This window comes from Megascapheus bottae, chromosome 10 (assembly GCF_031878675.1).
Source record: "Megascapheus bottae isolate mThoBot1 chromosome 10, mThoBot2.hap1, whole genome shotgun sequence".
In the NCBI taxonomy this organism is placed as follows: Eukaryota; Metazoa; Chordata; class Mammalia; order Rodentia; family Geomyidae; genus Megascapheus; species Megascapheus bottae.
The window spans coordinates 27,199,578-27,213,662 of record NC_143518.1 but is presented as its reverse complement, the minus strand read 5'-3'; the positions used below and the strand labels follow the sequence as shown (position 1 = coordinate 27,213,662).

The window sequence follows — 14,085 nt, the reverse complement described above, 5'->3', positions numbered from 1 at the left end:
CCATAGTTTGGACAGGGAGATACAAATCCTAAGTGTAACAACTTACAAGTTTGACAAGTGTACATTCATGGATCATCACAACCACAATTTATGAAATTTCCATCACCCATAAAGCTTTTTCTATGGTTTGCCAGCAATCTCTACCCTCATACCCAACTCGTGGCTCCAGGAAACCATTGAACTGTTTTCTGTCACTAGAAATTAGATTTGTCTTTTCTAGAGTTTCTGAGAGAGTCATACACAGGCCCTCTTTGTGCCTGGCTGCTTTTGTTCAGCATAAGATTTTTGAGATTAATTCATGCTGCTGCTTGTTTGAGTAGTGCATTCTTTTAAATCAGTGATTTGGATTACATTTTGTTAGACTGTTTATATGTTGATGGGTCTTTGGGTAATTACTAGTGTGAAGTTATTACAAATAAACCAGTGATGAAAATATATTAGTACAAAAGTTTTCCCTCTCTCCTTTTTTCCCTCTTCCTTTTCCCCTTTCTTTCTCCCTTCAAGATTATAAACTATTGTGCAAATGGGTATTATGTCCTTGTAGACATGATACATTATTTTGCTTAAGTATTTTGTGGAGTTGCAGATTGAACCCAAGGCCTTATACATTCTAGGCAAGTGCTCTATAACTGAGCTACCCACTCAAATCTTTCTTCCTATTTTAAATTGAGTTTTCTGTCATTTGGGGATTAAGTTATGAGTTTACAAAATATACTCTGGGGAAAAAACTCCTATCATATATTGTTAATATTTTTTCTCAGTAGATAGCTTATTTTCTCATATGTAGTAACCATACCTTTTGAAGAACTAATTGTAATTTTGCTAGCCAAATTTATCAGTTTTTCTTACACAGTGAATAGGTTTTTTTTCCTCTCTAAGAAATCTTCAACCCAAAAGGTTTTTTTCTCTGTTTCTGTCTAGAAATTTTGTAATTTAGCTTTAATTTTAAGTTGGTGATCTTTTGGTTCATATACAGGATGAAAGGTCAGGGGTCATTTTTTTCACCTGGAAATGAAATTGTTCCTGTACTAATTATTTTGATTACTCTATCAAGTTTTTTGTTTTCATCCAGAATCATTTTCCCTTTGCCCATTCTTTTATTTTCTCTCTTTTTTATACAAATATTAGCATTTCCAGATACTTTACTAGACACTAGGTTATGTTGGTGAGTAAACTAGTGTTTCCAGTGCTATAGTGACTATATATGTAAACCCACATACATTAATAAACATGTAAATGTACATATATACACATATATGTGGATGCGTGTATACACACATGTGCTAGCACAATATTGATGAGACTTGACCCTAGCTCTGTCATTGGTTATTTTAAAATAGGTTCTCACTTTCTGCCTTGGTGTATGTCTGAGGCCTGATCCACCTACTTTTATGTTTTCTGTTGTTTCTGGGATCACATGAGGCATGTGTTCAGTCTCCTGGACTTTTCTGCCCAGGCTGGTCTAGTATCCCTCCCCATTATAGGCTTGCCCATGTAGTCTGGGGCCTTAAAGCACAGTCCTCCCATTTTCAACCTTCCGAATAGCTAGTATTGCAAGTATGAGCCACCAGGGCCTGACTTATTCTTGATTTCCCAGTTTTACCTCATATTTTGCCTGTATCATGGAAAACATAACTTGATGATCTTGAAAATGACAACTGTGTTATTCAAAGTAGTGGGAAGTAACAAGAAAATGATATTCATGGAAAATGTACAGGGAAAAATAGATGAAATCCTTTCTATTCATCATTGATTGCTTTCAGAAGTAAAATATTCCATGAACCTTGCCAAATAGAAATAAGAACATTTTATTTCAAATTTACCTTCCTCCCACCAAAATAAAAATTACATGAATTTAAGGCATCTAATTTTGTGTCTGTCTTTAATTTTGTAGAGCACAGTTTTGCATTAAGCCTATATTGACTTTTCTTATTGCTGTTGTTTTGGTGTGGGTTGCATTCCAGATTATTTTTCTGGCAACTGATAATGTGGTTTGTGGCTTGGTTTTGTCCCATTTCTTAATTAGATGGAACAACACACTACTTAGTAGTTAGTAAGATGGAAGAAATGGTAGTGTTCTTATAAGAATGTTATGGTGTCTGTAACAAACCTAGGTAACTGGTGGAATGGTGCCTTCTCTGGAGCTGTGTTTCCATTTTGTAAGAAAGGGTTGATTTATTTAATAAACCAACCTCTTGTTCTGTTTCCACCCATATAAAGGCTTAGAATGTCTAGACTATAAGTAGCTTACACTAGTAATCCCTGGTTGGGAGACTGAGAGCTGGAGGACAGTGATTGAAAGCTAGCCCAGGAAGAAGATTCTGTGAGGCTACTCAATCTCCAAAATAACTAGCAAAAAACCTATCTGGAAGTGTGGCTTAAGTAAGCAATCAGAGCAAGAATGCAAAAGTCCTGGTGTGGGATCTATAGAGCTGAAGAAGATGGTGTGATGAATATGGAAAGGCAAGGATAAGCAGAGAGAACTAGAAATCCTTGGTATTGACCGCAGATTTGAATCATAGTAGAGTGCATTCTGATTTTGTTTTCATTTTCATAAATCTTTGTTTGCTTTGGGTACCAGGTCTCTTCTCCTCCCTTCTCCTTGTATTTAAATACTGAGGTTTGAGCTCCAGGCCTAGAACTTGCTTGGTAGGTGCTACATTTCTGAGCCATGCCACTAGCTGCCTAACTCTACTTTCATATAACACCATGTTCTTTGTGAGTATTGCGAGTGTCTTATAATGACAAGATAACCTCAATTCTCTGGTTTCTTGTGCCATTGCTGGACTTTACTTGGCTCATGAATAGGGATAGTAATAAAGGCATTACTGATGTCGTTTGGAACAAATAGTTGCTCATTAGATCAATTAAGAATATTCAGAATTAAAATTTTATTCTTTTTCTAGTGCTATTTCTTTATGTAGATACAAATTTCTGGCCTATGTTATTCTCTCTAGAGCATATCTTTTAGTGCTTCTTGTGTGCAAACCTCAAGGCAGCAAAACTCTGTTTTTCTTAGTCTGAGAAAGGCAAATTTAGATCTTGTTTATTTTTCAGGGATGATGTCATAAGATACAGAATTGTAACTTGGTGGTTTTTTCCCCCTGTCCACTTCTCTGCCTTTTGAACATTTTACTACTCCATCATCTTATATGCATGGTTTCTGAGAAGCTGGGTATATTTCTTGCCTTTGTTCATATGTAGGTCAAGTTTTTAAATTCTCCTTTACCCATTTATGTGATTCTTTCTTGTCTTTTCCTTTGTTTTTTTTTTTTCTACATTTTGGATATAATATGTGTAGTTACAGGCTTTTGGTTCATTTATTCAGATCAGTATTCTCTGAGTTTCCTGGGTCTGTGAGTTGGTATCTGGCATTAATTCCAAGTCATCAAGTATCTGCTGTTGTCACTCTTTCCTCTCCTTCTGGTATTTCCATTTTGAATATAGTATGTTTTAATAGGTGTCTCAAAGTTCTTTGCATTTCAGTTTTGGAAGAATCTTCAATATTTATTATTTTCTCATCTGTGTCCAATCTATCAATGAACCTAGCAAGATTTCATTTCTGTCACTGTGGGTTTTTCCTTTTTCTTCAGCATTTTTTCTGATTTCCTTAGGTGCAATAGGATGACTAGATTAGGCTGGGTATTTTCCTTCTCTCAGATTTGCTTGATTCTGAGCCTGTCCCTGCTCCACTCCCAGTAGATTAAGATTTGGTTAATAGGTTCTCCTAGGGAGCATTCCTGTTAAGAGAAAAATGCTCTGATATATTTTAAATTGGTGTCTTCTCCCCAATCTCCCAGAAGCTGGAAAGGATGTTTCTCTAACATTCACTCTGAGAACCTAGATGTTTACAGTGAGCTCCTGGTAATTGTCTAGCAGTTACTGGAGGTCTTTTTCCAACAATTTTCAGATCTAGCATTAACAACTCAGCCTTCCCTACTCCAGCATACCATAGAGGTTTCTGCTTGTGAGTTTCTACTCTGATAAACTGTGATTTGCTTTTGTGCCTCTCCTGGAACTTAAACTCAGGGCTCCAGATGCTTCCCTGAGCTTTTCTGCTCAAGGCTAGCTCTCTACCACTTGGACAACACATCCACTTTCAGATTTTTTTTTTGTTGGTTAATTGGAGATAAGAATCTCACAGAATTTCCTGTGGGGGCTGGCTTTGAAACAGGATCCTCAGATCTTAGCCCCAGAGTAGTTAGGATTACAGTTAAGAGCCACTGATGCCCATCTAACTATGATTATTTTTATTCATTTTCCCCCAAAGTTTCTTGGCAGTGGTTTTCTCTGTGATCTCACATCTCTGCCAGATAAAAAGGGCTCTTGGTTTTTCCATTTGTTCAGCTTTTTATGTGTTGTTAGGATGGAGTAGTAACATCCAAGTTCGTTGCTTGCCAGACTGGAGACCTATTATTCAATTTTAAGTCAGAGTCATTATTTTCTTCTCTTTCTTGATGAGTTACTGAGAACATAAAATTTGTCTTTCAAAGATAGAATCTTTTGGCAGGTGCTGGTGGCTCATGCTTGTTTTCCTAGCTACTTGAGAGGCTGAGATTGGAATGATCATTGGTTGAGACTAGCTCAGGAAGAAAAGTCTTCAAGACAGCCTGGGGAAAGTTTCCAAGAGATTGATGTAATGAGATGTGCTTGTTATCCTACATATGACAGAAGCCTATCACAGGTGGATCACACCCAAGCATGCACTGGTAAGCAAGACCCCATCTCAAAAACAACCACGGAAAATGCAGGGCTGAAGAAATAGCTGCTTAGAAAGAGTGAGCTTCTCTAATTGAAAGGACCTCCAGGATAGTGAAACAAAAGCCATATAATGAATGATTGTTGTCCTTAATGTACTATGTTGTCTCTCATCTCCTTTGCTATCCCTTGGTTATCTCATATTGGTATAGTATCTCACTTTGTTATCTGATTTATTGAATTTATTTGTATTTGGATATTTGAAATTTGATAGGGAAGGGGGGAAAACCAAGACGGGTGGGGGGTGTGGGAGGGGAGGGAAACGGGTACCAAGACATGTGAAAGGGTATCAATGTATATGAATTAATGCACCTTCTATCTGGCAAATATCATGTAACCCTTTTACTAATTACAATAAAAAAAATAAAAAAAAGAAAGAGTGAGCTTCTGAGTTCAAACCCCAGTACGATCACCAAGAAAAGAAAAGCAAGTACAATCTTCTGCAAGGAATATTGTTAAGAATCACCCTTGGACAACAAATATAAAGCATGGGATGTATAGTTGCCTTACTGGTGGATGCAGTTTCCTATTATCCAGGAATGTAATGTCACAGAGCTATTAAGATCACAGAGTCAATGAAGCTAAATGAAAGACCTCCAGGATATAGAAACAAAAGCCATATAATGAGAGCTTGTTGTCCTTAATGTATACTATGTTATCTCTCATCTCTTTTTCTGTCCCTTGGTTATCTCATATTGTTACAGTATCTCACTCTGTTATTTGATATATTGGATATATACGTATTTGGTTATTTGAAATCGTATAGGGAAGGAGGGGAAACAAGATTGGGGCTGGGGTGGGGGGAGGGAAATGGGGACCAAGACATGAGAAAGGGTATCAATGTATGTGAAGTAATGCACCCTCTGTCTGTGAGTATAATGTAACACTTCTATTAATTATGATAAAATATATGGAAAAAAAGATCACAGAGTCAGTGGACTTGATGCAGTTGCATATTTCTTTTTACAGACTTTAATACACATTCTGGTAATCTCTGTTAATTGATGCATTAGCGCCATCGACAATAGCATATATTCTATAATTATGAGTTTAAAATACCATATGTGTCTTCTCAAGGTTTTTTTTACCCATATATTTTTTACTTCTCAAGGATTCTATTGGGACTCATTAGGACTTACTTATTTTTCAAGTCTCTGCTTCCCAAGTAGTTTGGATAGGTACCTTTTGTTGTTATTGTTGCTGTTGGTTTTGGTACTGGAATTTGAACCCAGTGCCTCAACATCTTTTAAAATGAACTTTTTTAAGCTGGGCATGGTGGCCTGTAATCCTAGCTACTCAGGAGGCTGAGATATGAGGATCATAGTTCAAAGCCAGCCTGGGCACTAAAGCCTATGAGACTTTTATTTCTATTTAACCACTAGAAATCTGGAAGTGGCACTGTGGCCCAAGATGTAGGGTGGTGGTAGCCTTGAGCTGAAGAGCTCAGGGACAATGCCCAAGCCTAGGGTTCAAGCCCCATGACCAACAAAAAATTAAATTTTTATTTCTGTTTTTCGAAATAAATACTAATTTTTTGCAAAAAATGTAATACTGAATACCTCCTGATTACATAATAAAGCAATGGAAGCTTAATGCTATATAAAAGCAATATTTTTTATTGTAATTAGTAAAAGGGTTACATGATATTTGCCAGATAGAAGGTGCATTAATTCACATACATTGATACCCTTTCACATGTCTTGGTACCCGTTTCCCTCCCCCCCACACCCCCCACCCATCTTGGTTTTCCCCCCTTCCCTATCAAATTTCAAATATCCAAATACAAATAAATTCAATATATCAGATAACAAAGTGAGATACTATACCAATATGAGATAACCAAGGGACAGCAAAGGAGATGAGAGACAACATAGTACATTAAGGACAACAATCATTCATTATATGGCTTTTGATAAAAGCAATATTTTATATTTGCTTAATTGGTTATTTGAAATAGGATAGGGAAGGGGGGAAATCAAGATGAGCGGGGGAAGGGAGGAGGGAAATGGGGACCATGACATGAGAAAGGCTATCAATATTTGTGAAGTAATGTACTTTCTATCTGGTGAATATAATGTAACCCTTCTATTAATTACAATAAAAATATATGAAAAAAAGCAATTTTCCAAACTACACAGCTACTCATGCAAATAGCCTGTCTATTGTCTACTGTACAAATATAAAATATGTCCAGAAAGGAAGTCAAACTGGAATACTAAATACAATTTCTTTCCTTTTTTTTCTCCCTGACTTCTACTTAAAATAACAAGTTAAAGTAGACTTAACTACTGAGATTTTTTTGTACCTTACGACATTTGCAGCCATGCAGACTTATTTAGTATCATCTACCCTGTGTAAGTCACTGGAAGAAAAGTATGGTATAAGCATGAAGACACACATGCCTCATTAAAAGTCTTGCTTGTAGCTGGTGTGGAAGACACTTTCTCATGATTTTCAAAACACTAACAAGATTCTTTAGTTTTTTTTCTTAATATTTTGACCTTGTTTTTCCTTCCTCCTCTGTCTGGACTTTATCAGCAGTAAAAGTCTCCTTCTTCTCCCTCAACGTGATAAGTCCAATGGGAACCAAAGGCCCCAGAAAAGCTAGAAGACTCTGACAGTAGCATATGTTTATCTTTTGGTGCCATTGCAGGCATCATTCGTGTGTTCATTCTGTAGGTACACATGCACAATGCAGGCTAGGCCACAGTTCCCATTCCTGGCTCATCCTCAGGCTCAGCCTGCTCTGCCAGCAACCACTGATCCCAAACATATTACTAAGGAGCACTCTGAGTTTATTACTATCTTTTGTTGTCCAAAGGACTTGCCACTTAACAAAACTGTTTGTGAATATAATACATCTTGCTTTGTTAGACAGATCCTCTGTAATGAGTCATACCACCAGCCCTTTTAAGATAGGGTGTTGCTTTCTGCTGAGGCATGTTCTTGGACAGTGGTCTTCATTATGCCCTGTTTACTTCCCACTGTAGCTGAGATGACAGGCATTCATACCCAGTTTCTTCCACTATGATGGAGCCTTGAGGACTTTGCTGCTGGGGCTGAGCCTTCTAATCATATGAAGCTAGAGTGATAGGTGTTAGCCACAGGTACTGGGATACCTGAAGGTAATGTTTTGATTCCGAAATGTTATTCACAGCTGGACAAGGTGATAATATTTTCCTTTCTTGAGCGGTGCTATTTCCTTTGAACTTACCATCTTTTTATTTTCAGTCTTCTGTGTATATTTTGCTATTGCTTTTCTGCCCTTTTTAGCAGAAGTCTGAATATCTCAAATAGCAAGGCTTCTACCAGCATTTGACATTATGTATGTCCTCTCAGTGTGTGTGAGTGTGAAAGAGAGAGAGAAACAAAGAGAGGCAGAGAGAGGGAGAGGCAGAGAGAGGGAGAGGCAGAGAGAGGGAGAGGCAGAGAGAGAGAGAAGCAGAGAGAGATAGAGAGGGAGAGGGAGAGGGAGAGGGGAAGAGAGAGAGGGAGGGAGGGAGAGGGAGAAAGAAGGAGGGAGAAGGAATATGCGAGGGAGAGGGAGAGAGAAGGAGGGAAAGAGAAGGAGGGAGAGGGAATATGCGAGAAAAAGGCCTCTTTTTAGGACATGGCATCTTCTCTTTCCAATTGACATTAATGGGTCTACACCATCCTGAAATTTCTTTAGTTGATGGTGTCACTGCTCCCAGACCTAGTATCTTCCCCTTGGTTAGTTTGTCCCTTATTTTGTATAGCACATTCATTAATAAGCCACCTAGGAAAAGGGGAAGTGGCTGGTAAAATACTTTTGGGATTTCTGAGAGTCTCTTTTTTTGTCCTCTTTGTTGAGAATTTAAAATTTTAGGTTAAAAGTTACTTTTCTCTTCACATTTCAATTGCTCTGTTGAGGTTTCTAGTTTGCTTCTGAAAAGACAGACATGACTTTGCCAGTCTGGGGGTTGAACTCAGGGCCTGAGCACTGCCCTTGGGTTTTCTTAAGTCTAGAGCTCTTATCTCTAGAGTCACAATACCATTTCCCGCTTTTTCTATGTATGTGGTACTGAGGAATGGAACCTGGGTCTTCATGTATGCTAGGCCAAACTCCCGGCCCACCCCATTCCTTTTTATGCAACTTAAATTTTTTTCTTCCTCTGGGTGTTTTTAAGAATCCTTTATCTGTTCCAAGTGCTTTAAAATCTTGTATGGATATGACTAATTGTGTGTGTTAAAATCTTGTATGGATATGACTAATTGTGTGTGTTTTCATTTTGTGTTGGGCACTTGCAGAGTTCATTCAGTATATACATTCATACCTCTTACTCAGGGGGTATTTTCTTGAATAGCATCTCCCTAACAGTTTCTGACCTTTTTTTGTTACTGGAATGTCAATTATTTGGATAATAAGATTCATAATCCTTTCCACAATTTTCTTTTTTTTAATATTTTTTATTGTATTTAATAAAAGGGTTACATGATATTTGCCAGATAGAAGGTGCATTAATTCACATACATTGATACCCTTCCACAATTTTCAAACAGTGTTTTCCTTTCCTATTATTTACTTTGTTTCTTTCATTTTCTGGAAAGCTGCCTCATTTTTGTTCTCTACCCATTCTACTAACATTTTTGTGTCTTCACATATAGTTCTATGTTGGGATTTTCTGGTGTGTAATTCTACTTTTAAAAAAGAAATTAAAAGAAAAAATTTGCAGTCGAGTTGACATCAGAGCCTGATACTTGCTAGGCAGATGCTCTGCCACTTTTGAATCACACTTCAAATTCTTTTGTGATTTAGTTTATTGATTTATTTTTTCAGATAGGATCTTGTACTTTTCCCCTGAAACTGCAATCCTACTTCTCTCTCTTGGCATTCTATTGTTCATGAATGGAGTGACTTCTTTCTCTTGAAGAATATTGTTTTCTTCTATATTATTGTTTTCATTAATTTCTATTTTACAATACTTGTTATGGTCTCAGAGAAAATTGTGAGTTTTCTCTAGTAGAAGAAGGTGAAATATTAGCTGGTATTTGGAAGCTTGCAAGTGCTATATGTAATTACACAGGTCTTTGGGCAGTCACACAGTGAGACCAGAGGAGGGAATTCTTAGGAAAGGATCGCTTAGGTTCAATAGTTATATGCATCTGAACATATGGAATAATATTTATTGAAATGAACTCCAGGGAGTGGAAACAAGAGTTGTTTTTTTTTTGTTGCCATTTTAATCTTCATTTCATTTTGTCTTGTTTATGCATCTATTTGTCTTTGGGAGGGTAAGTGAGGTCACACAAAAGATGGAACAAAGGGTAAGCCAATGCAGCTGTGATTACTATCATGACATTATGTTGAAAATGAACTATATAACTTGTAGGGGGGGTGGGAGGGAAAAATTGGGAGAGAAAGAGGGAAGGGTGACATTGTTCTTGATCTGACTTCTGTAACTGCAATCTCTCTGTACATCGCCTTTACAATAACAATAAATATTTTTTTTAAAAAGTGCTGTATTTGAACCTGATTTTGAGTGTAAGACTTCATGTTAAGGTGATTTATTGGATTGCTTTGATTGGGGTTCCTCTGAATATCAGCATCCATTTTTTTCCCCTCTTAGAATGATTTATCTTCCAAGACAAAGCCCTTCTAGTCCCTTGTTTGGGGATAGGGAGGAAAGAGCTGACCTGCAGCTCTTTCTTGAAGCCAGGTTAGGGAACTGGTGGCTGCAGACCTTACTATTCATTATTCAGAAATGTAGTTAATCATTCCATATCCAATACTGCCTGCTAAGACAGCCATGCGTCCTCTAATTGAGAGGTTTCCCTTGTTCCAGTTTTTCTAGAGAGTAAACTTGTACCATCTTACCAGGATAGACCAGGGGCAGCACTCACTGAGTCAGCCATAGAAGTTGACATGCTTTCATCTGTCAGCATGCCTGCACTTTATTTACAGAGCTGTTTATCTCTTAGGTCCTGAAGCTTTCTGAGATACAAATAGGCGTCTCCTTTTTTTTTTGTTGGCTTTCTTGAATTCTACTTTGTTCATTTGCTCCTTGTAAAGTTACCTGTTCCCCTTTTTTGTTTCCATCTTCAAATTTTACTCTGTATGTGCACTCTCATTCTCTTCCACTTGTTTAGTTTGAGAGTTTTCGATGCTGTTTTAAATGGGAAGATGCAGTATAATGTTTAAAAGTGTGAGCTCTGTAGTACCCAGACTGAGTGAGGTTAGGAAGTCATGGAGACTCTGTCTGCCTTTGTCTCCCTCCCCTCAAAGAAGTGTAGCTGGATGATAATTTAGGATTAGAAGACTTAATACATAGATATATAATCCTTAAAATAATAGCTGGCTTAATAAATATTACCAATGACTATTTTGGAGTATTCTCAGAGAAAGAATAAATCTTTGTTAGAAGCCCCTAGAAAAGCATTTTAGGGTATTAATTGCTGGGTAAACACTGTCCAGTTTCATGTTGGGAAGAAACAGGATAAATGTTACATATCTGAAATGTTCATAAATATTGGAGACAAGGAAAACTGAGACAAAGAGAGTTAACTGACTTTCCTCCAGAATAATGTCGAAGACTATTACTTTCTGTTAATTCTTTCTATTAAATGCTATTTCCTTCTCTAAAAGGCAGTGATTGTTGCAACTATTTTTTCAGTTTATTTTTTGTTTTTTATTGTAATTAATAGAAGGGTTACATTATATTTGCCAGATAGAAGGTGCATTACTTCACAAACATTGATACCCCTTCTCATGTTTTTGTCCCCATTTCCCTCCCCCAACCTTTCCCATCATCTTGTTTTCCCCCTTCCCTATCCTACTTCAAATAAACAAATAAACATATATATAATATACAAGATAACAAGGTAAGATACTGTAACAATATGAGAATAACCAAGGGACAACAAAACAGATGAGAAATAACATAGTACATTAAGAACAACAGTCACACATTATATGACTCTTGTTTCCATATCCTGAAGGTCCTTTCATTTAGCCTCATCATGTATGGCCTTATATATCTAGATTTTGTGCTATTGTAATCCTTGCTAGAAGAGTCTAAGGTTTATACTAATTATTACAAATGAGAGAAACCCTATGTTCCTTTGAGTCTGGCTTACTTAATATGATTTTTCCAAGTCTTTCCATTTCAAATGGGGCAATATAATTCTTTCTGATGGCAGCATAGAATTCAATTGTATATAAATACTACATCTGGTTGATCCACTCATCTACTGAGGGGCATCTGGATGGTTCCCTATCTTTGCTATGGTAAATAGTGCTGCAGTGAACATCATTGTGCTAGTGAGTTTAGTATGCCCTGTTTCTGGACATGTGAGTAAATGCCAGGGAGTGGAATTGCTGGGTCATAGGGGAGCTCTATGTTTAGTCTTTTAAGGAACTGCCATACTGCTTTCCATGTTGGTTGAAAGAGTTTACACTCCTACCAACAGTGTAGTAGTGATCCCTCCTGGCCACATCCCTTCCAGCATCTGTTGTTATTAGATTTCTTGATCATGGCCATTCTAATTGGAGTGAGGTGGAATCTCAAAGTTGCGTTGATTTGCTTTTTTTTTTTTTTTTTGGCCAGTCCTGCGCTTGAGCTCTGGGCCTGAGCACTATACTTGGACTTCCTCAAGGCCAGAGCTCTACCATTTGAGCCTCAGCACCAATCCAGCTTTTTTTCTATGTATGTGGTACTGAGGAATTGAACCTGGGTCTTTTTGCATGCGAGGCAAGCACTCTACCAGTAGGCCAAACTCTCAGCCCTGATTTGCATTTCTTTTATGGCCAGGGATGTCGAGCATTTCTTCATGTGTCTATAGGCCATTTTTATTTCTTCTTCAGAGAAGTCTCTTTTTAAATCTTTAGCCTACCTTTTAACAGGATGGTTGTTTCTTTGAAGATATGTTTTGGAGAGATTCACTTTTTTTAGCTGAAGATATATTTTAGATATGAAGCCTTTATCTGTTGTATGGTTAGTAAAGATCTCCCAGTCTGTGGGCTTTCTACTTAACTTGCTAGCAATGTCCTGTGCCATACAGAAGCTCTGCAGTTTAATGCAGTTCCATTTGTCCAAACTTTCTTTAATTTGTTGTGTTTCTGGACTTTTATTAAGAAAGTTTCGACCTGTGCCAAGGAGACCTAGTGTATCTCCTATTTCTTCTTGTAAAGTTTTCAGTATATTTGCTTTTACCTCCAGGTCTTTGATACATTTGGAGGTAATCCTCATGCAGGATTCAACTTTATTTTTCTGCAGGTGCTTAACCAATTCTGCCAGCATCACTTGTTGAAGAGATTGTCTTTCTTCCATTCTATTTTTTTTGGCTTCCTTATCAAAGATTACGTGATAAGATCGGTGGGTTGATTTCTGGGTCTTCAGTTCTATTTCATTGGTTCTCAGGCCTGTTCTTGTGCCAGTACCAAGCTGTTTTGGTAACTATATCTCTATAGTAGAGTCTAAAGTTTGGTATTGAAATTCCTCCTGTTCTTGCTCTGCTCTTTCTGCTACGAATATAACTTTATTTTTTTTGTTGATAGCACTGTGTTGTTCCTGATTTTCTATTAAAAATTTTCACTACTCACTCCTCTCCTGTTCTCTCTACTCTTTCTTTCTTTCTTTCTTTCTTTCTTTCTTTCTTTCTTTCTTTCTTTCTTTCTTTCTTTCTTTCTTTCTTTCTTTCTTTCTTTCTTTCTCTCTTGGGTGCAGAAGTGGACCAGTGAGATTTTCATTGTTAAGACAGCCTAGTTATTTTGTAGCTTTTAATAATTTAGCACATAAAAAGCTAAACTATGCATATTAGGTGGCCTGCATTAGAAAAAGTGAAATGTATTCACATACTGTTAGGTGCTATATACTGACTTTCTATTAATGACAGGCTGCATACACATGACAGTGATTCTGTGAGATGACAATGGAGCTGGGAAATTCTTGACATCAGTGATGTCATCATTACACTGCAGCTCATGCTCTACTCCATTGGTGACATAGTACAAACAAGCCTACTTTGCCCCTGTGACAAAAGTACAGCATATTTAAGTGTGTGTAAGACAACCTTGGAAATAGTAATTAATGATAGTATCATGGATTTTGTACATTTACATATGACATGTTCAAGCATTATGTTACAGTACACTCCTTGTACTTACCAACAAATTGGCAATAAGTCAGTCACTGTTGGCCTGTTTTAGGCTGGCAACAACAGTCTTGATCACCTTGCATTCACAGTATTTCTTGATTACATCAAAGGCCCAGTGAGAAACTGATTTCTATCTTCTAGGTTTATGATGTCTGCATAAGGATGGCTTATCTCTCAGACTGCATCTCTGTGGTTAAGTGATACCTAGCTGTA

The 14,085-nt window shown here is 37.3% G+C and overlaps 1 protein-coding gene across 8 annotated transcripts in view; it reads left to right on the top strand.

Moving 5' to 3' along the window:
• Dnm3 (dynamin 3) overlaps positions 1-14,085 on the top strand; it is a 485,204-nt gene that overhangs the window by 144,375 nt on the left and 326,744 nt on the right. Inside the window, exon 1 of one of the 8 annotated variants that reach the window (XM_090340436.1) lies at positions 4,628-4,709. The exons of the other annotated variants lie outside the window; for them this stretch is intronic. Within the exon in view, the coding sequence (XP_090196562.1) occupies positions 4,640-4,709 (70 nt within the window). The 5' untranslated portion in view covers positions 4,628-4,639. Of the gene's footprint in view, positions 1-4,627; positions 4,710-14,085 lie in introns of those variants that run through there. 8 annotated transcript variants of the gene reach the window in all.